The sequence below is a fragment of the Dipodomys merriami genome, unplaced genomic scaffold (assembly GCF_024711535.1).
Source record: "Dipodomys merriami isolate MVZ:Mamm:240054 unplaced genomic scaffold, mDipMer1.0.p SCAF_112, whole genome shotgun sequence".
Classification (NCBI taxonomy): Eukaryota; Metazoa; Chordata; class Mammalia; order Rodentia; family Heteromyidae; genus Dipodomys; species Dipodomys merriami.
Genome location: NW_027202405.1, coordinates 862948 through 888276, shown reverse-complemented (window position 1 = coordinate 888276; position 25329 = coordinate 862948). Strand labels below are relative to the sequence as shown.

General features: G+C 37.2%; 1 protein-coding gene across 1 annotated transcript in view; it reads right to left on the bottom strand.

Moving 5' to 3' along the window:
* Positions 1-25329, bottom strand: part of Slc35f1 (solute carrier family 35 member F1) — a 361568-nt gene that overhangs the window by 72513 nt on the left and 263726 nt on the right. Inside the window, exon 3 of the mRNA XM_070015319.1 lies at positions 1699-1826. Coding sequence (XP_069871420.1) covers positions 1699-1826 — 128 coding nt within the window. The remainder of the gene's footprint in view (positions 1-1698; positions 1827-25329) is intronic.

Here is a 25329-nt window from a genome sequence, read left to right as displayed (position 1 = left end):
CCATATATAATTTTTTATTCTGGGCTAATAAGCCCAGTTCTTAATGAAGTCAACATTCTTTTTCTGTGTGTCTGTACCTGTAGAGATATTCTAGGAACCTCTAAATTCAGGGAGAGAACTGCTGGGAATTCCGGTGCCCCCAAATACTGGCAGTTGATTCAATTTAATTAACCTCTTTAAAAACATTTATAATCTAGTATGTGCTATGTTTTCTAATGGGGACTAGAGATCCAAAGGTAAAATAGATAATATCTTTGCTGTGAAAGAACTGACAGTTTAGTGGGGTAGATGTGAATATGTAAATATCATTCTTTTATAAGAGACTACAGAAATGGAACTAAAAAACAATGTATTATAGGACACAGGATAGAGGGAGATGGAGCTAAGGTGAGAGCTAAACGAGGTGTAAGGACACTGCTGTTGATTGTCTTGTGTTCTTTTGCCTCATGCAATTCTCACTGGGTGATAGATACATGATTGGGTGGGCTCCATTGCATTCTGACTTTAGGATTGGGTACTGTTCTACTAAAAATGTCAGTACTACTTCTCTCAAGAAACATTTCTCTGAGGAAATGAGAGAAATCTTATCCTGTATTGGTTGAGAGAGTTTAGGTCTAAGCCAGTTAGCTCACAACATTGCCCTAGTCATTTGGCACTCTGACTAAAATTGCATTCTCCAATCAAAATGGTACTCTGGACTTCTGCTCAAGAGCTATGGGCGAAAGATCTTTCTGTTTCTCATTAATCATAAAGGAAGAAGCATGGATCTCCAGTGTGTGCTGGCAGCCACTTTATGACCATGAAAGGAGGCTTCAGGATAAACCAAGCAGAAGGAACAGATAAGGAAAAAATGAGAAGAAATAGAACTTCACAGATATCGTTAAGACATCTGACCAATATCCATGACTGTTCTTTATTTAAATGTTTCAGATAAAGGAATCAATTGATGTCTTTATCATTAAAGGCAATTTTCAGTTGGGTTTTCTTAATATTTCAAAGCATACTGAACATTACAAAGGACACTGAAATGACTAGGAGTTCAGTAAATAGGAGATGTAGTAATGTTCCAAGTAATAGGAAAAAAAGAGACAAAATATTAATAAAAATTTTAGTGTATGTATATATGTGTATAAAACCTAGAGATATTATGGAGTACTTGTAGTGAGAGACAGATCATTCATATGTAAGCATATGAAAGAAAGAGGGAGATAGAAAGAGAGAGAAATATAGCTATTTTCATGTATATTTTAGGAATCTCATTCTATCCCTTTAGAAAAAATTCTGTACCTTCAAGAAACAAATTCTACATATTTAAAAGACCCAAAAGAAAAGATTATTAAGCAGCTTGCTTACTTAATCAAAGTCTATTAACATTCTAAAAAGTCAAGTGTGATAAAAATAGATTTATTTTTATCCTTACTAATAATTCTCCTGCTGACACAGGATTAGTTTGCAGCATTCAAAACTACAAATTATTTTTCTGCACTGTCAATGATTATTGTGGTGTATTCAGAACAAAGAGTTCCAATTATGCTTGAAGTAAGAAAAATTAATGACATGGAAATGAAGTTAATTTCAGACAACCAGTCTCCCTCTTGCTGGAAAACTTACAGAATAATATTCAGATTCCAAAGAGAGTAGACTGGAAATAAACTATGTAGAAATTGAGGCAGTTGAGAAAGGAAGAATCGTCAGTACCTGGATACTGGTCAGAGTTGTGTACTGGTAAGCCTTAACTACCAGGTAATTGGCTTCCAAGTCTACGAGTCCCAGGATCATATATTTCCACCATCTTCGTCGTAAAATTGCCAAGAGATTTTCTTCTCCTGTGTTACAAAGGTAAGAAGAAAGGAACTTAGTTTTTTTTTAAAATATAGAATAAACCAATTATTTACAACTCTAAAAATATAGCATTGCATTTCATACAATAATCTTACCAAATATTTAAAGAAATGAACCAATCTATCAAAATCTCACATTTTTTTTTCTTGGCACAAGGTGTTCACAGTAGATTTTGGCTTCTCAAATTGGTTTCTATGCCAGAATGAGACTGGTGAGGTTATTAGCTCACCATGCAGCACATTTCTTGTGAATAAATGAAGGGGACAAAATAATTGTATCACGTAGAAATGAAAGAAGTATACCAGGAAAGGCATAGCACAAATGCAAAACCATCCTAAATTTTAGGATTGTGCTAAAATAGATACAAATGAAAAGAATGTAGCCAAATGGAAAATGCCTTGTGTGTGGCAACAGGTCTGTAGAAAGACTCTGTGGTGCTACCTGGAGAGAGCCTTTGTCCTTGAATACCCTATGCACACTATTGTGTATGTGTTGAGGAAAGAGACGAAGCGGAGGGTCAGTTTATGATGGAAAAAAAAAACTGGACTATGGTTTTAATGCTTCCAACAATTTTGACCCCATTGTCTCATAAAATTGCTAGTATCTGAGTAGCCATTGAATCTCTTTATCCTTATTTTCATGTGTATTTCAAGCTGAAATAAAATGTTATTTCTCAAGCTAAGGCAACCTTGATAATAAAAGCTCTTTGTAGCAAGTGAGGGCCTCACAGATAATGTGGAATATAGCGACACTGAGTGAATATAGAGTATTCATTCCTGCCCCACAGATTATCCTTAAATGTTTAAAACAAGCAATATTTATTATCTCACAGTCTTTGTGAGTCAAGAATGAGAGCACAGTTTAACAGTATTTCAAGCTCAAGGTTTTCTTTTTTTTTTTTTCTTATGGTTCTTTTTAATATACTTATTGTGTACTACGTGAGATTCTTTTTTTTTTTTATTGTGAAAATACCATAGAGGGATTACAATTACATGAGCAAGGTAATAAGTATATTTCTTATCAAGCATTGTTGCCTCCTCCTTTGTTTCCCCTTCCCATCTCTTCCCATCTTCTCCCTCTCCTCCCCAGCCCCCATGCCAAAGTTGTAAAGTTCGTTTTTCGACATAACATCTTGTACATCTCATTGTTGCAATGGGTCAGTCTATATCCCTATTTAAACAATTTGTTTTTTCCCTTCCCCTCCCCAATTTATACCAACATCAAATACAGTGAAAACAGGGGTTATACCATGAGGGAGGGACATACAAAGCAACAAAGAAATCATCTTATAAATATGTTAGAAACAATAGCCAGAAAGAAGCACCATTTGAGTCCTTATCTTGGGGTTTCCAGTAAAGCTGACAGTCCGGGATGCAGTCTAATCTGAAGGATTGACTGGGAGAAGGACCTGTCTCTAAGCTAATTAACATGGCTAAGGGGAGGCCTTGGTCCCTCACCACAAGGGCCATTTCACAATGCTGCCTCAAATATGACAATGAGTTTACCTGTGGGGTGGGGGGAGAATGAAAAACTACAGATGGAAGATTATGTGTTTTAATATCCTAATCTCAACAGACTAGCTATCCTACTTTGTTCAGCAGAAAATAGCCAATAAGTCCATGACACTCATAAAGGAGAGCACACAACACAAAGCCATCTTGGAAACTGCCAGCCCAGTGAAATACTCTATTAGTACCATTCTGCTCATCTCCAAGAGCCTCACCTACCACCTGTCTCTGAGCCACTCCAGGAAGTCTGGATTCTGATTCCTGCCTTTGACCTTGCAGTCATTTCAATCTTATGAAGACTTGGGAGTGCAAAGCTTTTTGGCTACACAGAATGCCCACACAAGTTGTGGCTAATTGCAACAATGAAGAATGTGTACTTGACCTTTCAAAACTCAACTTAGGGCTCTACCTAGTTTTTGGTGCCACACTTCTCACAGCTTATACTCTCAATGTGTTCAACGTCTTTCTATCCCAATGAACTGTACATTCCATTTAACTCCTACTCATTTTTCAAAGTTCATTCTCCTTTTTTCCTTAATCTTATGTGTCTTCAGTTTTGTATTCTATATGCTCATGATTCATTCTCAAATATGTATTCCTAGTACCTATCATAAGGCATGTGGTGAAAGCTGGTTAAGCATTGTGAAGTGACTGAATTAAAGAATTGAGAAGAGTACAAAGTGCTATCTATCTGTACAGAGCCAGCTCTGTAATCCGAGTTGCTCTTCTCATGGTTTTGCACTTCAATCCGTGGCTGGTAGATATGATTCCCAATGTCATTTCTTTATAGCCATTTCATTTAGTCAGTGCCCTTGAATAGCACTTCTGTCTCTACTACTTATATACACACTGGATAAGTCAACATATGTATGTATCTTGTAAGCCAATTTTCAATGTGGATATTTATATTATCTGGGAGCTTAAAAAATCCCGATATATGGGAAATTTAATTAGAAATTCTAATTTGTATTGGCTAGGGGCTGGGCATTGGGCTGATAATCAAATCTAGGACTTACAGATGATTGATACCCAAAGGGAGGTGTGAACCAGGAATTTCTAGAGATGTAAGAATTGCCTACGCTACTATGTAATAAAGACTCTTAAAACCAAAGAAATGATCTGATATTTGGCATCAAATATGTTTTCTTTTATCAATGGGCCTATCCATGTGCTGCTCTCTCTGCTTATACTACTGTTGCTCTAGTCTCTAAATGAAGGGTCAGCTTGCAAAGTTCCACCAAGAAGACTTCCATGATATTCATACCACTCTATAGTGGGTTCTTTTTCCCTCCTGTGTGCACGTTTAATACCCTGTACTCATCCCACATGGAGAACATCTCTTCCTGTCTTATAATTACCTTTTTTTTTTAGCCATTAGATTATCAACAATTTGAAGACAGTGGCATTGTTTTGGTTCTCATTTTATCACTAAGACTCAGTGGTACATGATAAATAATATAGTTAATAAATAAAATAGAAGGTATAAATGAACTTCATGTGCAGTGATCTCAGCAACACTAAGTAACATTGAAACTTAAAATATCTCTCCTAAATATTGATGTTCCAGCTAAGGAAATTGCTTTCTTGTGAAAATGTTAAACAACAAGCCAGGCACAGGTGTTTTACACCTGTACTTCTATCTACTTGGAAGACTTAACATTGTTGGGATTGATGTTAAAGGCTAACTGGGAAGAAAAACAGTGAGACTTCTTCTCAATGAAGAGCAGGATGCAGTGGTATACACCTTATATCTTAGCTACTAGGAAACCTAACGGAAGGGAATTGTGCCTGAGCAGCAAGAAAGACCCAAACTCAAAAATTAGTGAGCCAAAAGGACTGGAGACATGGCTCAGTAGTAAGAAGGCCTGCTTACTAAGTGTAATGCTCTGAGTGCTGACCCCCCAAAATGTAGATAACATTTCATTTGGTAGAATTAATTTTACAAATATTCTACATATAACATATTACATAGGACATAAAATGGTTAGTAATATATTAATCCTCCAACCTGTAATTCTAAAGTCCTGGTTCATGGTTCCAGTTAGTTTACACAATGAACAAATGATCAAATCTAGAGCACACCAACCATGCCTCAACCCTGTCTTAATACACAACATTGAACATAATAGTTATGGTGATGCAGCTTGTTTCATTAATAAGCAAATATCTAAAATTTAATTCATTGTTTAGATTTGAAAGATTTGTTACTAATTTGCTATAAAACTCTGCAAAGCAAAACATCCTAAATTAATGCTTCCATATTGTTTCATTCTAAGTGACTGTAACATACAATGTACTTGCTTAGCAGAATTATTCAGGAAGAAAAGAAGTGCTTCTTTTTTTTTTTTTTTGGCTGACCAAAATTTCAACCCTTAAATGGACTGGTTGGGAATCTACCTGACTCCTATTAACATTTATGCACAGTAGGCCATTAAAATTCTTTTTAGAATAATTAATACACATTCTTAGGATCTCTGTGCTAAAGCCCTATCCAAACCACATGAAACCAGACCATCTATAGGGAACACTAATACAATACATTAACGGTGACATGTTAATTTTTTTTTTTTGGTCCGGTTGTGGGGCCTGAACTCTGGGCCTGGGTGTTGTCCCTCAGCTCTTCAGCTCAAGGCTAGCGTTCTACCACTTGAGCCATAGAACCACTTCTGGCTTTTTTTTTTGCTTATATGGTGCTGAGGAATCGAACCCAGGGCCTCATGCATGCAAGGCAAGCACTCTACACTGAGCCACCTTTCCAGCCCCATATGTTAATATTTTGAAATTCCCTTCACCTTTAAAAAAATTAACTAGGAAAAATAACAAAATCATAAATGGAAATTTTAGAACTATGGCTTGCTATATAAATGCATTCTATTTATTATTATTTTTATTATCTGTGTGATTTAATAAAAATGAGATATCAGAGAATAAAGTAATAAAGTAATCATGTATCCTTGCCTTGATTTAATAAGCATGAACATTTCATGTTTGTTTCAGATCTTTGTTCTGAGAAAGAAAATATTATAGATGAAATTGAAGTCAATCTGCCAGACAGATGCTATTTCAGACCTTCCTTCCTCACATCACCTTTCCTCCTGCCAATTTGTTTAGTGTGGGACAACTCATTTCATCTTCTCCTGGTTTTGGTTGGTGATTTATGACCTTGGTTCTTGAGCCTTTAGATTGAAGCTGTAATGACACCACCAGCTTTTCTGGGTCTTCAGCTTGCAGATCACAGACAGTGGGTCACAACTTCCATAATTACATGAATTTATCCTCATAATAATAAGTCTTCCTACCCACCTACCTATCTAACTACCTACCTACCCACCTACCTACCTATCTACCTACCTACCTACCCACCTACCTACCTATCTACCAATCTACCTACCCTCCTGCCTGCCTGCCTGCCTGCCTACTGGCTCCGTCTCTCCTCATAGTGCTGACTTTTACAATCCATGCCCAGGGCCTCACTATATAACATATTAATATATATATGTATATATGTATATGTATACATATATATCAATCTTTTTCACCACATGTGAAAGAGATTGCATGGCAGAAGCTCAGGAAAATGAGACCTATTTATTCAGCAGGGCTTAGGCCACATATCCATCTCTGTCTGTTATCTTGATGAGTTACCCTAGATCTCATTTGAGCCAGCGTGTGACATTTATCCAGAATAGAGACAGGCAAAGGCCAATGCTTTTGGCATCTCTTCTCTGAACCAGACCTGACCTTGATCCTCTACAAGTGCAGGATCCAAGTGCAGGCCTTGAGAACATGTGTCTTTCCCCTAAGGCCCCAGACTATAGCTGGACATGAAGTTTCCTGGGACCCTGGCTCTGTCAGTCCTGTTCAGGGTGAGAGCTTCTGCAGAGAAAAGTTCCTCTTAACACATTTGCTGCACATGATGAGCAAGAGGTAAGTAGGAACCTATGAAGAAGGGTGAAAAGACAGCCAGGAGGTTACCTGCTTTCACTTTACCGCCCCACCAACATCCCTCTTACTAAACCTCCTAACTCATCATTCAAAGTCCAGTGTAAGTGTTGTCCCCATGGGAAGCCACCTCAAGTTCTCTGCCATTCTTTCCTGGCCTCTTTCAGTACTGATACTTTTCAGTATCCTACACTTGTCCAGTAGAGTGATTGAGAGCTTAGTTACTCTATGTAAGATTGTTACTAAAGAAAGACAGCTAAACATGACCTTTAAAATTGGCTCAATCATGTGTATGTTTCCAAAAAATGCCTAATATGAATCTGGAAAAAAATATCTAAAGGCAACTAGAAATGAGTCATAATCACAAAAAGTTCTCATAGCTTGTGCTGAATATGACAGAAAAAATATGTTTGCAAGGTATCATTGCAAACAGGACAAAATTCTTCCTTATTCTTATAATACTTCAATTCCCTTCCATTATTCTTTTTTCTATATAACCAATCTGTATAATACATTTATTTTCACACACAGTTTTAATAATGTAGGACAAAATTAAGACTATGTTAGGGGGAATTATACTTAAGAACTTCTTTTTGGTGATTATTGTCATGCCTTTTAATTTAATCTTACCAAAGTATATAAAATACTTCTAGCATAGAAAGTCTCCTCTTTGGACAGGAGGTGTGGCTGAAGTGAATGTGATTACTAGTGTCCGCTGTGAGTGAAAAAGCTAATTGAGAGTGCAAGACCGAATTCAAACCCTTGTGCAGGCAATAAAAGAAAAAAACAAGTCCTTTCTCAGTGACCTGTTCCTAATTCTTAGAAGTCATTAAAATCCATATTTTACCCAGTTGTTTAACTGTACATATATGTACATACATATAATTCAGTGTAGTACATCTATACTCCATACTCTTCCAAAGTATGGGAAGTATCCTGAGGTTCTGAAATGCCTTTGGAGAGAAAGCACACTTACTAACACTTTCTTATTTATATTAGTGTGAAAGATTCTTTTATGTTAATATGAAAGTTAATAGTAAGTTTTCCCTGATATTACTGTCATAAGGTCAGTTAAAAAGATAAAGAAACAATGGTTTGAAATGTCTAAAATTCTATACACAAAAACAACATGTCAACTCCTCAACTCTGTTGATCAATACAAATGTATTACAGGTTGTTATCTTATTGACGATATCACACGAAATCTAAAAATCCCAGTACGCAAATCCTGTCCAGAGGTTAATACCAGGTATATAGTCAGAGAATTCATTCTATCTTCTTGGAAAGCACACCCTACCAAGGAAAAAGCTTGTTTGCATAGCTAAATGCTGTTACTATCAATAACTGAAAGAGGAACTCTCCAATGTTATATCTTGAGCAGATGGTTACAAAACAGAAATGAACTCTTCCCTCTCATGTTGTAGTTTTAATAGATGTATTTTTATCATAAAATATACCTAACTATATCCATTAAACCTGAGCATTTCCTTATACCCTAACCTCCTGTCTGGCTTATATCTATGGTTAGGCAAATCCCTATTAGGGAAAGTTTAATGTTACTTCATCTTTTAGTTACCTGTATTTACAGGTTCTTGTGGTGAAAAGTTGTCCCAAGAGCCCCTTCCATCTGACGTGAACAGTAAGTTTGTATGACTGGGCCTTTTCCTGAGAGTGCCAAGTTGTCTGGCTTCAGAAAACAGTCTTCTTGCGAAGACAGAAGGAATGGTGCCCCGTGGAGTCATTTGAGCACCATGACAGGCAGGCCTGCCCTTTGGCAGTGTAACACAAGCCACTGAGTTTTCCCACAGGCTCTTCCAGGCATTTAGTATCAGTTTTTTTCACATACACACTGGTGCCATTTTGTGGACCAGCTTCTTTGGGTCTTTGTAAGCAAAAATAATAAGATCCCTGTAAATTGCTTAATATAGGTCCGAGAAAGTAGTTATTGTTATTAGTATCTTGGTTTTATCTTAGCGGTGCTTTTCCTCCTCGTAGCAAAACTCCTAGCTGTATGGGTAGCTATATAATAAAGAATTTTTGACTTTGCTCCCAAATAGTCTGTCCTTTCTCCTTGGATATTGCTATGATTGTGGTTTGAAGCAGGTCATTCTAGGATGGCCAGCAATGTGATTAAGAGTGAGGACTATGGGCTCAGCCTAGATGCCTCACAAATAGTCCTGAGATCAGCCATATGGGCAATCATGCTCACATCATGGAGCCCCATAAAAACTCTGAGATGAGAACTTTGGTGAGTTTGTCTGGTTGGCAATATTCTATACATATTGACCTACTCAAGAGCTGGGTATGTAATGCATCCTGATTCCCTGGAGAGAATGTCATGGAAGCTCTGTGGTTAATGTATCTTCTGGACTTTGCTCTACACATATCTCTCCCAGGCTGGCCTTAAATCAATCTGCTGGTACAATAGCCTTCATTCAATAGCCTTATTGAATTTCATGGTCCTTGAAAGATCTTCCTGCACCCCCAAATTGCAAACTATATCAGAAGGGAAGGGAAGCTTGTGGGACTGTGTTCCAAGTTTTTTTAAAATTGTTGTTGTTCATACAAACTCTCTAAGCTGGTGTGAAAGAGGGTAGTTTGGGAAGTCTGCCTCTAAACCATTGCAATAGCTTTTCCTCAAATGCAAGTAGAATTTTTCTATCTTGCTTTAGATTTTGAGTGTGTACCAATTAGATCTTAACAATAGAAGGCCCCAGAATCTTCCAGGCCTGGATTCAAAATAAAACAACACACACACACACACACACACACACACACACACACACACACACACACACACACACAGAAATACACAATGTGTGTTGCTATTTACCATGTAAAGTATCAGAATTCTGTGCTTTATGCTTAAACTCTCTGTCATGGTAAGACACAGCTTTCAACAGGAGATGCTGCTCAGTGGCTCAAAATGGCGGGGGGTGAGTGGGGATGTACCCTTGGATTTGAAATTATTCAAAGCAATCATAATAAAACTACAAGCTAATATAAATCTTTCTATTTTCCTGGAGCGGGCCTGCTGAGAGGAAAATGTATTTGTCCTTTTTAATGACAAGGCTATTTTCCTTTTCTTCATCCCATTTTGTGAAAAGTGACCCTGTTTGCCTTCTGGAACTATCCTGTAATTGGCTCTGATGCCTTTCGACATTAGGCAGATGAATCTGTCAGTTTTGTGAATTTTTGTTTTAAACCAAGAGCTATGTAGCAGCTAATGACACACGATGTAAGGGGAAGAGGCCAACGTGGACTTGCCTCCGGACACCTGCCACTTGCGGAGTATATTCAAAAGACAACCTGACAGAAGGTGCCAGCCTGAGCTCTTGAGGGCTGACCTTGAGCTCTGACATGAGAGCATCTGTCATGGCGGACACATAGGTTAGACCCAACATGGGAAATTAACAGGATGGAACGTCAATGGGCCAGACGCCTGGGAAAGCAGAAAGCTGGCTGGCCTGCATTCTCCACCACCCTCCCATCTCCCATCTCAAATGCCAAGTAGAGAGCCACCAAGGCCTTTTCTGTTAACTGTCATTTATTCTGCACTGAACACCATTTGTCAGGTCCAGGCCAGTGGCACTATGCATTCATTCTCTCTTTTAAATGACACCTTAAACTCCAAGTTAAAAGCGGGGAGCTGCAGAGACAAGCAAATGAACTGACGGCTGCTTAACTATGTCACCTTGAGAAAGTGTACTCACTTTTAAAATGAGGTAAATACCACTCACTTGAAAACAGTACTATAAGGATTAATTGGAAAAAAATCTGTATAAAGTGTCTGGCTTCCAGTAAACACAAGGCAAATGATAGCTTTGTTATTAATAGCCCTGGGAGACAGATATTTTTTCAGATCATGAAATTGGATTAAGCATAAACTAAGTAATTTTTCCAAGGTCTTTTCTGATTTTTAAAGTATTCATACTTAAAAACACTGCTTTGTCCTTACATTGTACATTTAATAAAACAAAGAAGTAATAGTTTTATTCATATGTCTTTTTCTGAAATTAAATTTAGAAGGGACATTTTGTATGCAATGGAAAAATACTATATAATACTTCTAGAATATATGTATGCATGTATATTTCCTTCTGCAAATATTTAAGAATGTATTTATACAATTAAGAAGTTTCCATTTTATCTGGAAAGACTTGGAAAAAATTCCACTTAGTCAAGTAAGCCAGACCCAAAGAAACACGTTGTATGTTTTTACTCATCTGTAGTAATTAGAATGTGTCTATAAATCTACAAGTAGTTGGGTGCAAATAGTTCAACCTGTAATCCTAGCTGCTCAGGAGGCAAGAATCTGATGATTATGGTTCAAAGCCAGCCCAAGGAGGAAAGTCAGTGAGATTCTTATCTCCAATTAACTACCAGTAAACCAGAAGCGGAACTGTAGTTCAAAGTGGTAGAGTACTGGCCTTGTGCTCAAAAGCTCAAGGACAGTGCCTATGCCCTGAGTTCAAGCCTCATGACCAACAAACAAAATCTACAAGTAAACACAACGGATGGTAAAAGACAAAATAATTATACTTGGATGTGACAGGATTCTAAACATTCACACAGTGAACCAAAGCAGGATATTCTTGGGAGAGGATCACAAAGGCTCAATAGCTATGTGCTTATGATCATATAAAATGATGCTTATTGAAATGAACTCCAAGAAATGGAAACAAGAGGGTTTTTTTTGTTATTTTGCTTTTTGTTGTTGTTTTCTCCTTTGTCTCTTTTTTATTTCTGTACCTTTTATCTTGTATGTAGTTGATCTGTTTGGGGGAAGGTAAGGAGGAGCACAGAAATTGTGATACAAAGGGTGAACAAACACAGCAGTGACACACACTAGACACTAAATTGAAAATGAATGACAGTGCACAACTTGTGGGGAAGGGGAGTCAGGAAGAAAAAACTGGGAGAAAATGAGGGAAGAGGTGACACTGTTTGAAAAGAAGTGTACTTAATACCTGCCATATAACTGTAATCCCTCTGTTCATCACCTTTCTAATATAAAATAATTAATTAACTAGTTAATTAATTAATTTCCCATTTTATCAACCTCTGGGCAATAAGTACCCTAATCACCAAGATTATCATCCTAGAATACACTTTCTACTGAAATGGAAAAGTGGCAAGTTACAGATTTGGATGGGAAAATGTGATATACAAGTCAAGCCTGTGACATCTTGTCACACAGAAGGGAAATGAAGCTCTCAAAGAGAACAGGGTTGTAGCAAAAGACTTGGGAGCTGACCTGAAGAATCTTTCAGAAGAGTCTTTCCGGTACAGATAACTGAAATAGGTGGGAGTTTAAAATATGATTAAATGAATGAGTTCCCAACGAGTTTAAAAGCAGCAGCAACTATAACCATTACCATGTGACAATAATTAAAGAACACACCACTGGAAGATGTAAGTCAACCTGCTACTTTGAAAAATTGCAAACAAAGGAAAAATATTGATTCTCCTCCCAACAGCCCAGAGATTCTATGGAAATTCTACCACTAGGTATAGACAGGATTGCCTAGCGGAAATAAATAAAAAGTGAAAGAATTAGAATATCATCATTTCATAACACATAATAAATAAATGGGTAGAAGCCTTGAAGGTTGGACTACTAGAATTACAAGAAAAGAAACAGCCAAGTATTGTTTCATGTGTTCCCTGACAGAGGAACAAACCACTACATTAGCATGTACATTGAAAGTATTCCTAAATGTTTACCAAATATCTGTTTCAACTACCCATTTAGGAAACAGAATGATCACTAGGAAGATTCACTCAGCAAAAATCCAGGTTGTGCGATATAATATAATCTGGCTACTTAAGGTTTGTTCTGTTGATTGACAGCAACTAAGAGTAGAACTGTAAAATCTCAGGCCCACTCAGACTTACTGATTCAGAATATACATTGAATCAAATTTCCATTATTTGAATGGTGATTACCAAGAATGAGAGAGCTCTGTGTGCATTACTTTTGAATAATAACTGGTTCTATTGACCAAATAGTGACTTCTTCACCCCCAAAATTGAAATAGAAATAAAAGAAACCTAAAGACTGAAAGAACTTAGGAAAATATTAACCACTTGCAATGTACAAACATTAGTTACATCCCAACCCTCAAATCTGCATGTATGTATGTGTAATACACACAATCATTTATATGTATGTATGCATATAGAGATAATTGAAAATAGGATAGTTGTAACTCATATTTACATTTTAAACATAATCATGGTGTCACTGTTATGTCATTTCTAAGTTCTTATCTTTTAGAAACATATATTACAATAGTTATGCATAAGATGATATGCCATGTTAGACTGGATTAAAAAAAACGAAAGTGGAGTAAATGTCTAGATTAAGGTTTAGCTAAGACTAAGCAGTTGTTGACATTAATTGAAGCTGGTATGTTGTCAAATAGGTATTCATTTTATGTTTCTGTCTACTTTCCTATGTGCTGGTAATTTTTTGCAGTAGCAAAGTTATATTCCAGGGGTTGGGAAGGTGGCTCAGTGGTAGAGCGCTTGCCTTGCATGCATGAGGCCTTGGGATCAATTCCTCAGCAACACATAAGCAAAAAGAAAAAAGCTGGAAGTGGCGCTGTGGCTCAAGTGGTAGAGTGCTAGCTTTGAGCTGAAGAGCTGAGGGACAGCGCCCAGGCCCAGAGTTCAGGCACCACCACGGGACCGCCCCCCCAAAAAAAAAGAAGTTACATTCCATTGTGAAAAGAAACTTAGCCAACTGTGTAGCATTGATTGGAACATAGGATTATCAACAGGTACAATGGGCCTGAATGGCCTCCTTCCTCTTTCCTGTGGCCTTACATTGTAGGTACTTTTATGCTCTTTGGCAGCTACAGAATGTGAACATTTGAATTATATTACATCCATGCCCTCATTTGAGTCTTGGAGGTCAGGAGGAATACTTGAAAACTCTTCTGGCAGAGGTTTTGACAAGTTCTTAATAGCTAAGAGCCTCTTGTTCATTTCCCCATGTTCCATTTTTGTGAAGGTACTTTGCCCTTGTACTAATGGCCAAGGAGTTTCCTGTTCTTCTTGCTTCAATTATAGGAAAAAGCTTGTGTATATATGGACCACAGAAGTCCTTAGAGGGAATCTTGTGTTGGTGTAGGGCAGTGTCTGAGCCAACTCTTGAAGCCTCTCTCATAGGGCTGCAAATGGAGACAACCCTCTCTCTGAGATTGGCTCTATTCTACTCTCTTCAGTAAGGAAGATATTATAAGGGTTGAGGTCACTGAACAAGCTACTTCTTCACCCAATAATAAGGTATGGCATGATTTGAATAAGGATTACCAAAAATAAGAAAGAAAAAAGATGACAAATAATAACTAATATCCCTCAGAGAAATCTCCCGCATCACATACATCAAACACATTAGGAGGCACAATACCACAGACCACCGTACAGTGAGGTTCCTGGTATTATTAGAAGACTTGTTCACACAGACACAGGCCTCCAACAAGGCATTTGAAAAAAAGAAGCCAAACAAGTCAAACCAGTGACGCAGATGTCTATATGATTACATAAATGTTGATTTGCTTCCTGACCACATCAGATTGTTAACAGCTCCATCTAGTCTGGTTCTTAAACTTGAGTGTGCATTATGATCATTTGGGAAGCTTTCAAAACCTGCTGATTTCTGACTCTACCTCACCAAGTACATCAAGAATTTGTAGCATGTAAAAAGCCTCTCAGAGATCATGATGCTGCTTATTTTTATTACATTTTGGCATTTTTTTATTTAAAGTAATAAATAAGTTGGCCCTGTTTCTCTCTGAGGCATTTTCCCTGAGGCATTTTCCCTGTTAGATGGCAACTAGAAGCAAATGATAGGACAGCTTTTGGTATAAGAATAAGACAGAACCTATAGATGTAACAAGAGCTAGTCAGCCCTAAGTACACTCTGAGGAGCCTTCCTCTAATCCCTCTCTTCTCAGGAAACTTCCCCAGTCTGACCCACATTAATGTGTTCCTGACTTTGTATATTTATTATGGATTGTTCTATTAATTTGGGAACATAGTCATATACTATCTTATATTTTTAAAATGTTGCACACATTATTAGTATCTTGAATAGTAATGACCTTAAGGAAAGTCTATTTTATAATCTTTTCTTATACTCTTTTGAACATTTGCTGAACAAATATTTACTGACCAGTAAATACATAAATAAAAATATATAAATATATAAATTCTATACAATAGACCCTAAGGTCTCTATTGTTATTACTTTCTGTCCTATTTACAAATTATAATCTAGAGACCTTTTAACTTCCCCCAACTTTTACTCATTGATCTAGTTTGTGTTTCCATAGCACTCACTGACTAAGCATGCAAATATTGCCTATGTCTGGCAAAATCTAGTGATCAATGTTTAAAACTCATTCTAATGTAGGCCTTCCACAAAGTTCATTTGACAATGCAATAATTTTTTAAAGTAAGTTTTTTATTGTGAAAATAATGTACAGAGAGGTTACAATCACATGAGCAAGGTAATGAGTACATTTCTTGTCAAACATTGTTGCCTCCTCCTTTGATTTTCCCCTACCATCCCTTCCCTCCCATCTGCACCACTACATTCCCCCCTTCCCCCTCCCGCCTGCACCCCCCCCCCCGCCTAAATTGTAAAGTTAGTTTTTTTTTTTTAATTGTGAATACTGTACAGAGGAGTTACAATTACATGGGCAAGGTAACGAGTACATTTCTTTTTTTTTTTTTTTTTTTTTTGCGGGTAATGGGGCCTGAACTCTGGGTCTGGGCACTGTCCCTCAGCTCTTCAGCTCAAGGCTAGCGCTCTACCACTGGAGCCACTGGGCAACTTCCGGCTTTTTCTGTTTATATGGTGCTGAGGAATCGAACACAGGGCCTCATGCTTGCAAGGCATGCACTCTACCGCTGAGCTACCTTCCCAGCCCACGAGTACATTTCTTATCAAGCATTGTTGCCTCCTCTTTGTTTCCCCTTCCCATCCCTGCCCTTACTCCCCCCTCTCCCCACCCGGACCTCCCCCCACTCCCCACTGAAGTTGTTAAGTTCGTTTTTGACATAACGACTTGTACATCTCATTGTTGCAATGGGTCCACCTCTATCCCTATTTAAACGATTTGTTTTTTCCCTTCCCCTCCACAAATTATACCAACATCAAATACAGTGAAAACAGGGGTTATACTGTGGGGGAGAGACATACAAAACTAAACAAAAAATCGTGTGATACCTTATAAATATGTTAGAAACAATAGCAAAAAAGAAAAAAACCACTTGTGTCCTTATCTTGGTGTTTATTTTGATTAACATCATCTTATCTGACCTTTTCTGCTTGTCTCAGATATATAAGTTATTGCAAATAAGGGAAACCATGGGACCTATGTTTCTTTGGGCCTGGCTTACTTCACTTAATAGAATATTTTCCAAGTCTTTCCATTTCCTAACAAATGGGGCAATGTTATTCTTTCTCATGGAGGCACAGAATATATACCACATTTTCTTGATCCATTCATCTACTGAGGGGCATCTGGGTTGTTTCCATATCTTAGCTATGGTAAATAATGCTGCGATAAACATAGTTGTGCTGGTAGCTTTAGTATGGTCTTGTTTGTGATCATTTGGGTAAATGCCCAAAAGTGGGATTGCTGGGTTATAGGGGAATTCTATGTGGAGTATTGAGGAATCTCCATACTACTTTCTAAAGTGGATAAACAAGCTTACACTCCCACCAACAATGCAGTAGGGTTCCCTTCGGTCCACATCCCTTCCAGCATCTGTTGTTATTAGAGTTCTTGATTATAGCCATTCTAACTGGGGTGAGCTGGTATCTCAATGTTGTTTTGATTTGCATTTCTTTTATGGCTAGAGAGGTTGAGCATTTCTTCACGTGTCTATTGGCCATTCTTATTTCCTTTTCAGAGAAATTTCTCTCTAAGTCTTTAGCCTACTTATTTATTGGGCAGTTGTTTCTTTGAGGATTTGTTGTTTGGGGATTTAATTTTTTTGAGTTCAAGGTATATTTTAGATATGGGACCCTTATCTGTTGTATGGATCGTGAAGATCTTCTCCCAATCTGTGGGCTTTTCTATTGATCTTGTCCTTTGTCATGCAGAAGCTCTGCAGCTTCATGCAATCCACTTGTCCAAACTTTCTTTGGTTGGTTGTGTTTCTGGGTCTCTATTAAGAAAATTTGGGCCTGTGCCAAGGAGACATAGGGTTTCTCCTATTCCATCCTGTAATGTTTTCAGGGTGTCTGCTTTGACTCTGAGGTCTTTATCCATTTGGAGTTGATTCTGGTGCAGGGTGATATATAAGGATCTAGCTTTAAATATAAGATCATGTTATCTGCAAAGAGGGAGAGTTTTACTTCATCTTTCCATATTTGAATCCCTTTTATGTTTGCATCTTGTCTTATTGCTGTAGCTAGGCATTCTAATACTAAATTGGAGAGAGTGGATATCCTTGTCTCGTTCCTGAGTTTTGAGAAAATGGTTTAAGTTTTTCACCATTAAGTATAATGCTGGCTATAGGTTTGTCACACACAGCCTTTATTGCATTAAGGAATGTTCCAGGAATTCCTAATTTTTCGAGAGCCTTGATCATAAAGGGGTGTTGGATCTTGTCAAATGCCTTTTCTGCATCTATTGAGATAACCATACTAATGCAATATTTTTTAATCCCACAAATAAAACCACTCTTTGTTCATCCTACTTATCTTTCTTGTTAAATGGTTCTTTTCTCAGATATGTTCACACTGGCAGAAGGTAAACCTCTGAGAACAGAAGATTCAGTGATTGTAAATGTCACCTCTCTTGGAGTCATGGCAGTTAGCTGGTAATATAATAATATTGAAGTTTTGTTGAGCCACACCCTTCCACCTATCCAGTTAAAAGATGAGGCTAGTTTGGGTATCACTCATGTGGGGTAAACCACTAGGAAATAAAATTAAACAAAATGTGTTCCAGAAATCACTGCTTATACAACGGATCTCAATATGATGGCCCATTGTCTATAGATTTCTTCAGACAAGTGAGAAACAGTGAGAGTTTAAAGGTCAATAAATGGAAAACTAGGTTTCCCATTAGTAGTTAACGTAAAGAAAGAAATACAAGGCTAAAATTAAGATTCTTAGTGTGCATCTGGAAGACAATTCAAGCCATTCTCAGAGCAATTCCATCAGGCACTTAGGTTGTCTTCATGTCTTACATCTTGGATCTAATTCAAAGATCATATTTGGAATAGCTACACACCCACTGCCACCAAATCCAGTCTATTTTTCAAAATCCAACTTTAACTAAAAAGAGTGTTCTTTTGTAAAGGGTATGGCTGGAGACTGAAGGGTGCTTGAAGGCTGTGGATATTCAATAGCTGAGAAATGAAGCTGTGACCATTGTTAATTCATCCAAAAAAAAAATGTGCCCAAGAACAGGTATGGCATCATCAAGTGATATTCACAGTGTTCCTTCTCCCTTGTTTGGGTGCACTGTGCCTATAAATGCCATTCGTGCTTCCTCCTCCTCTGTGTATCTATTTTCTGAGGAGGCATATCATTGTTTTTTATTAAAAAAAGATTTGAGGAATTTCCCTCCCTGGCCAAACTCTCTGTACCGTGATGGCACACGTGGTGTGATTCTCTAGCCTAGGATTGTTCACTGGAACACTAAAACTGGTTTCTATGCAAGAGCTTGGTTAGCCTCCAGCTTCTCCTCCACCACTTTCCTCCGGTCCTCCACATAAAGCTTCCCTATGACCCAGAAATCCCACTTTGGGGCATTTATACGAATGAGCACAAACAAGACCATACTAAAGGTACCAGTACAACTATGTTTATTGCAGCATTATTTACCATAGCTAAGATATGGAACAACCCAGATGCCCCTCAGTAGATGAATGGATCAAGAAAATGTGGTATATATACACAATGGAATTCTATGCCTCCATCAGAAAGAATGACATTGCCCCATTTGTTAGGAAATGGAAAGACTTGGAAAAAATTCTATTAAGTGAAGTAAGCCAGGCTCAAAAAAACATAGGTCCCATGGTTTCCCTTATTTGCAATAAGTAGTATATGTCTGGGACAAGCAGAAAAGGTCAGATAAGAGGATGTTAAGCAAAATGAACCCTGAGATAAGGACACAAGTGGTTTTTTCTTTTTTGCTATTGTTTCTAATGTATTTATAAGATACCATGTGATTTTTTTTGTTTAGTTTTGTATGTCTCTCCCCCACAGTATAACCTCTGTTTTCACTGTATTTGATGTTGGTATAATTTGTGGAGGGGAAGGGAAAAAACAAATTGTTTAAATAGGGATAGAGGTGGACCCATTGCAACAATGAGATGTACAAGACACTATGTCAAAAACGAACTTTACAATTTAGGTGGGGGAGGGGCGGGAGGAGGGGGCAGGGGCGGAGAGACAGTGGGGGTATGGGGAGTGTAGTGAAGATAGGAGGGAAGGGATGGTAGGGGAAAAACAAAGGAGGAGGAGGCAACAATGCTTGATAAGAAATATACTCATTACCTTGCTCATGTGATTGTAACCCCTCTGTACAGTATTTTCACAATAAAAACTTATTAAAAAAAGATTTGAAAACCATCAATGATCTTGTATAACTGAACTAAAATCCCAAGAATTGCAGGATACTTCAGAATCCAGACAGGGCCATCTGTCTAGTCTGTGGACCTGCATTTTGCCCTCTGCCATCTGTCCTACAAGTTCTAAGCAGGGTAGGGAAAAGTCCATTTCTCTCTTGATATTTCTGGGATGCTGTGGCAAGTAAACAGATAAATAAGTAATGATTCCAGAAAGTTACATTTCCTGGAGAGGAAATTACTAAACTGACCTTGCCATGTGCCATTAGTGTTTAAATTAGGGCTTGTTGTGATGCCACGGTGGTATTTTTAAACCTGAGGTCAGGAGAATAAAACCTGAAGGGCACCACCATAGTAAAATGGTACTTGAGTCAATAATATTTTTCATAATTATTCTTTTTTCTGTATGCAATAGAATATGTATAACATAGACATTATCATTTTCAACATTGCAAGTCTACATTTTAGTGGTATTGAATATGCACTCATGTTGTGTAGCCATCCTGTACTACTGCTCTCCAGAATTTTTCCATCAGCTCATCCTAAACCTCTGTAAATTAAACTCCTTGTCTCTCCTTCTCTAGCCATTGCAAGTAGAACCAGAGTTCTACGGTATGTGTCTATGAATTTAATGATTCTAGGGACCTCATATAAGTAGAAGTATGCACTGTACATTTGTGACTGGTCTATTTCATTTATCAAGTGTTCAAGGTCCATCCATAAGGTAGCATGTAGTAGAATTTTATTACTTTTAAAGCTGAGTAATATTCTGAGGTATGTGCATATTACATATTGTTTATATGCTCATCCACTAATAGACACTTAAGTTGTTTCTATCGATGGGTATTATGGATCATATTGCTATGCACATTGACATACAAGTATCTGTTCAACACCCTACTTCCAATTTCAGTTTCATATTAAGAAGTGGAAGTTAAGATGACACTCTTATAAACTACAAAGAACTTTTTTCTCCCCTTGTGATTGCCTTCTCTTTGTAGCCATGCTTATCAGCTCTTTCAAATCACTGAATTCTTGGGTCATTGCCTGTTCATTTAACCTGAATCACTTTGGAATGAAACTCAAGTCTATGAGCAAAGAAGTAGGTATGAGACTGAGACTTGAACATTATTATGTTCACAAAATAATGAGAAGTTTGGGTAGTTGATATTTTTGGAAGTTCTATAAGATATTTGTATGTAAATGTAAAATGAATACTTTTACTTTCTTATGAGCCTTAAAAATTATGATTAATTAAAGTGCTATTTTATATTTAGGATTTTGAGGTCTTCAAATAAAGACAATAAGGATATAATTCCTATGTAATAGGTATATTTCAGACAGTTAATGAAGATAATCAATTCTTATGATATGAGCTTTCTTGTAAATAAATTAGCATAGAAGCTTCTGGTACAACTAGTTTCAATAATTTCCTGACTGTTCCTAGAGGTAGGATTTTGGGGGAGGAAGAAGTAAAGTAACTTATCTTCTTTGCCTCCCATATAATATTTTCATCATATAAATAATTAAAAAAGAACTCAAAAGATGATGATGATCTAAAATTTAAGACATGAACACCAAATACTCAAAATTTTAAGTTTCCTGGAATGAATAATGCTCATACACCTATGAAAAAGCTGTGCTAAAACACACTTCGAAATATTTCATTACTTTTCAAGTGCAATTTACTGTTAAGAGACAACTGAATTCCTTTCATGGTGAGTGATGGAGCATTCAGAACACATTGAGAACACATCACGTTCATACTTCTAAGACAATGAAATGATGCATCTGTCCATGGTAGCTGTGTAAGTATACTGGACATTAGATTAGCACCTGAAATCTTGCATCTCCTTCCACTAACAGAGTCATTCAATACAACCTGGAAAGATAGAAAAATCCCTGCTTGAAATAAACAAACAATAAAACCCCAGACTATTCTACATGAACAAAAATTTAACTGTGTCATACACGAATTGGGTATATTAGGATGGTAAGATCAAAATGACTTACCTTTTTGTTCATAATATGTCCATTTTTGCTGGAGATGCTTGTTAGCATCATTCTCATTGTGACAGGAATTCACATTAAAACACTTAAGGGTTCCTCTACCTTTATGGCCCACTATTGTCTAGGAGTCTGTGTTGCCTAGCAACATGACCATCTTGTCTATGTCAGAAAATAACCATATGTATATATATATATATATATATATATATATATATATATATCTAATAGCACTTCTTTCTTTTGTTTTAGAAAACTTTCAAAAACACCCTTAGTTTCATATGAATTTTAACTTGACGCTATTGTTTTTAAGGTAGGAAACCAGAAGGTGGAAATTCACATGCAGCTTTCATCCATCTTCTACAATACCTTGCAGTCTGGCAAGGAACAGAACATGTCTGAATGCCAAGGAGCACTGTGGTTTGACGGTTTCATCCTAATTCAAAGTCTACTCTTTTTTTTTAATTGTCAAGGTGATGTATAGAGGGGGTTCAGTTACATAAGTAAGGTAGTGAGTATATTTCTTGTCAACTTTATTACCCCTTCCCTCAATTTTCTCCTACTTTCCCTCCCTGCAATCTCCTCCCTTGCAAGTTGTACAGATCGTGTCCAACATACTGTCTTGTGAATATCACTGTTGCATTGGTTCCCCCCAGGTCCTTTGTCTCACCATTCTGTTGTTCCCTTTCCCTTCCCTAATTCAGATAAATGTATATACAATACCAGTATACCAAAATCAAATACAGTGACAACAGAGGATATACAAAAACAAAAAATCACATAGAACATTAAAAACAACAACAAAGAAAAACCTCTTATGTCCATGTCTTAGAATTCATTTCACTTAGCATCATCTTATATGGTCATATGTACATAGCTTTTGACCTTTTCTGCTCATCTGCTAAGATTATCCTAGATGTATACTAATTATTGTGAATAAGGGAGACCATGGGATCTATATTTCTTTGGGTCTGGCTTACTTGACTTAATACGACTTTTTCCAAGTCCTTCTATTTCCTTACAAATGGGCCAGTGTCATCAGTGTTATTCTTTCTGATGGAAGCATAGAATTCCATTGTGTGTGTGTGTGTGTGTGTGTGTGTGTGTGTGTGTGTGTGTGTGTGTGTGTGTGTGTGTGTGTAAAACGTTTTCTTGATCCGTTCATCTACTGAAGGGCATCTGGATTGGTTCCTTATCTTAGCTATGGTAAATAATGCTGTGATAAACATAGTTGTGCTCGCAGTGTTAGTATGGTCTTGTTTGTGATCATTTGGGCAAATGTCCAGAAGTGGGATTGCTGGGTCACAGGGGTGCTCTATGTGGAGTTTTTTGAGGAACCTCCACACTGCTTTCCATAGTGGTTGAACAAATTTACACTCTCACCAACAGTGAAGCAGGGTTCCCTTTTGGCCACATCCCCTCCAGCATCTGTTGTTATTAAAGTCCACTGGGATTCTCTCTTGCCTAGGGATACTTGGGAGAAAGTCCCTGGAGAAAGGTCATAGGATGCAGACTGCTGGCAAAGTTACCTAGGCGGTGTCTGTCTATCAATCACTTTTAAAAGAGGTGAGAGAAAAGGGACCAAAAATTAAGAACAAAAGTTACACATTCATAAAAGGGACTATGTCAGTGACTCTATGTTTCCTTTCCACTTCTGTCTTTCCTGTCCCCTGCCCCCATCCCCAACAGGCTACCCATTTTGGGCTCTTGAATGAGTGTTTTTTCATATTGAACCCACTTTCTTAGGGAGGAAAGCAAGGAAGCACATAAAAGTAAGTCAAAAAGTAATTGGTTGTGTTGCTTGAGAGAATAAATCCAGTAAAATGGGTACTGACCCATCCTTTGAGGATGGAGCTTTGAAAGCCCCTAGCCTCCCCTTCTGCTGCAGTTGGTAAGCTATGCCTAGTAGGGGCTCAAATTATTAGAGGACCTGGATTGAACTATTCAATCAAGGATCTCAATCAACATGGATTTACTGGATTTAATCAGGAAGACTCAGGTCTTCCTGAGAAGTCTTCAACTTCCTCTAGTTTCACAAACAGCCACATCAGTTCCCTTTTGTTTTATGAAAGATTTTGCCTTTTCTCTATGAAGAAAGGAGGCTGGCCAAGACTAGTCAATCTTTCTCATGGTCAGAGCTTGAGATCCTGTCATATTTTACAGACAGCATTCAGCATTCCATTCTTCAAATTTCCTCCCCACTGCAGGCATCTGTAATCATTGCATGGCCTCAGTTATATCAATCATTGCTCTTTTTTTTTTTAATGGAATTTTTTTATTGTGAAAATACCGTACAGAGGGGTTACAATTACATGGGCAAGATAATGAGTACACTTCTTATCAAACATTGTTGCCTTCTCCTTTGTTTCCCCTTCCCATCCCTTCCCATTTCCCCTCCCCCCCCCCATGTCCCTCCCCTCGGGCCAAAGTTGTAAAGTTCGTTTTTTTGCTCTTGTACCAACTACACTGGAGACGCTCCACAGCACAGAAGAATTTCCTGGTGGATACCCAGCCTATGTTTGATGACCTCCAAACTGGTCATGTAGCTAATATGTTCCTCTGAATTAAGTTTCTGTGAATGCTTGACTTACTCTTTTATGTATCAGGGAAAATATTCTCCAGGTGAAAAATCTTTGTCCCCATATATACTTTATTTTAGATAATGAACATGTTGACAAAAGTATTAGTTATAAGCAAAAAAAAAAAATATATATATATATATATATATCACTTTTAAAAATAGAGTAATTCCTCTAAAGGTACTGATCATATCCGAATCCAATCTTTTGTAACTGGTGATTGTTCTGTTCTATTTTCATGAAGTGAAGCCTACCTACATGTGGTTTCACGACAACGATTATAATTCCCCAATATTAACCAACTGAAAGTATTTCCACAGCGAAATATGATAGAACCCTCATATACTTTTTCCAACACTTTAAATTCTAAAGTTACACAATCCTTGTGGTTAAGACTATGTCTCATGTATCTTTGTTCTTTCCTATTATATCAAACATATGTATCTATATCTTATAACAGAGCATGCAGTGATACATAGTTTTGAAGAATAAATGGAAAAGGCAAGAATTTTGTGTCATAGTGGTAAATGGAAAATATTTTAATTTAAAAAACCAAAATTAACAGAGACATGATTGGCTATGCCAATTTTTAAAATTCCCTTCAAAATCATTTTGAAGAACAAAGTAAAATAAAAATAATAAAACATTCCATATAAAGGTGAAATCCGTACTTTCCTTCAGATCCTGTATTATGTTTTTCCTATTCTCAGAAGCAATGCTAAGGAATTTATGAAATGTCTTACAAGCCACTTTTGTTTATACACATTTATGTACATATATGGATATGTATGCATATCCAAGTGTTACATGAATTTACAAGAGTTTTATAAAATTTATAATACTGGTAT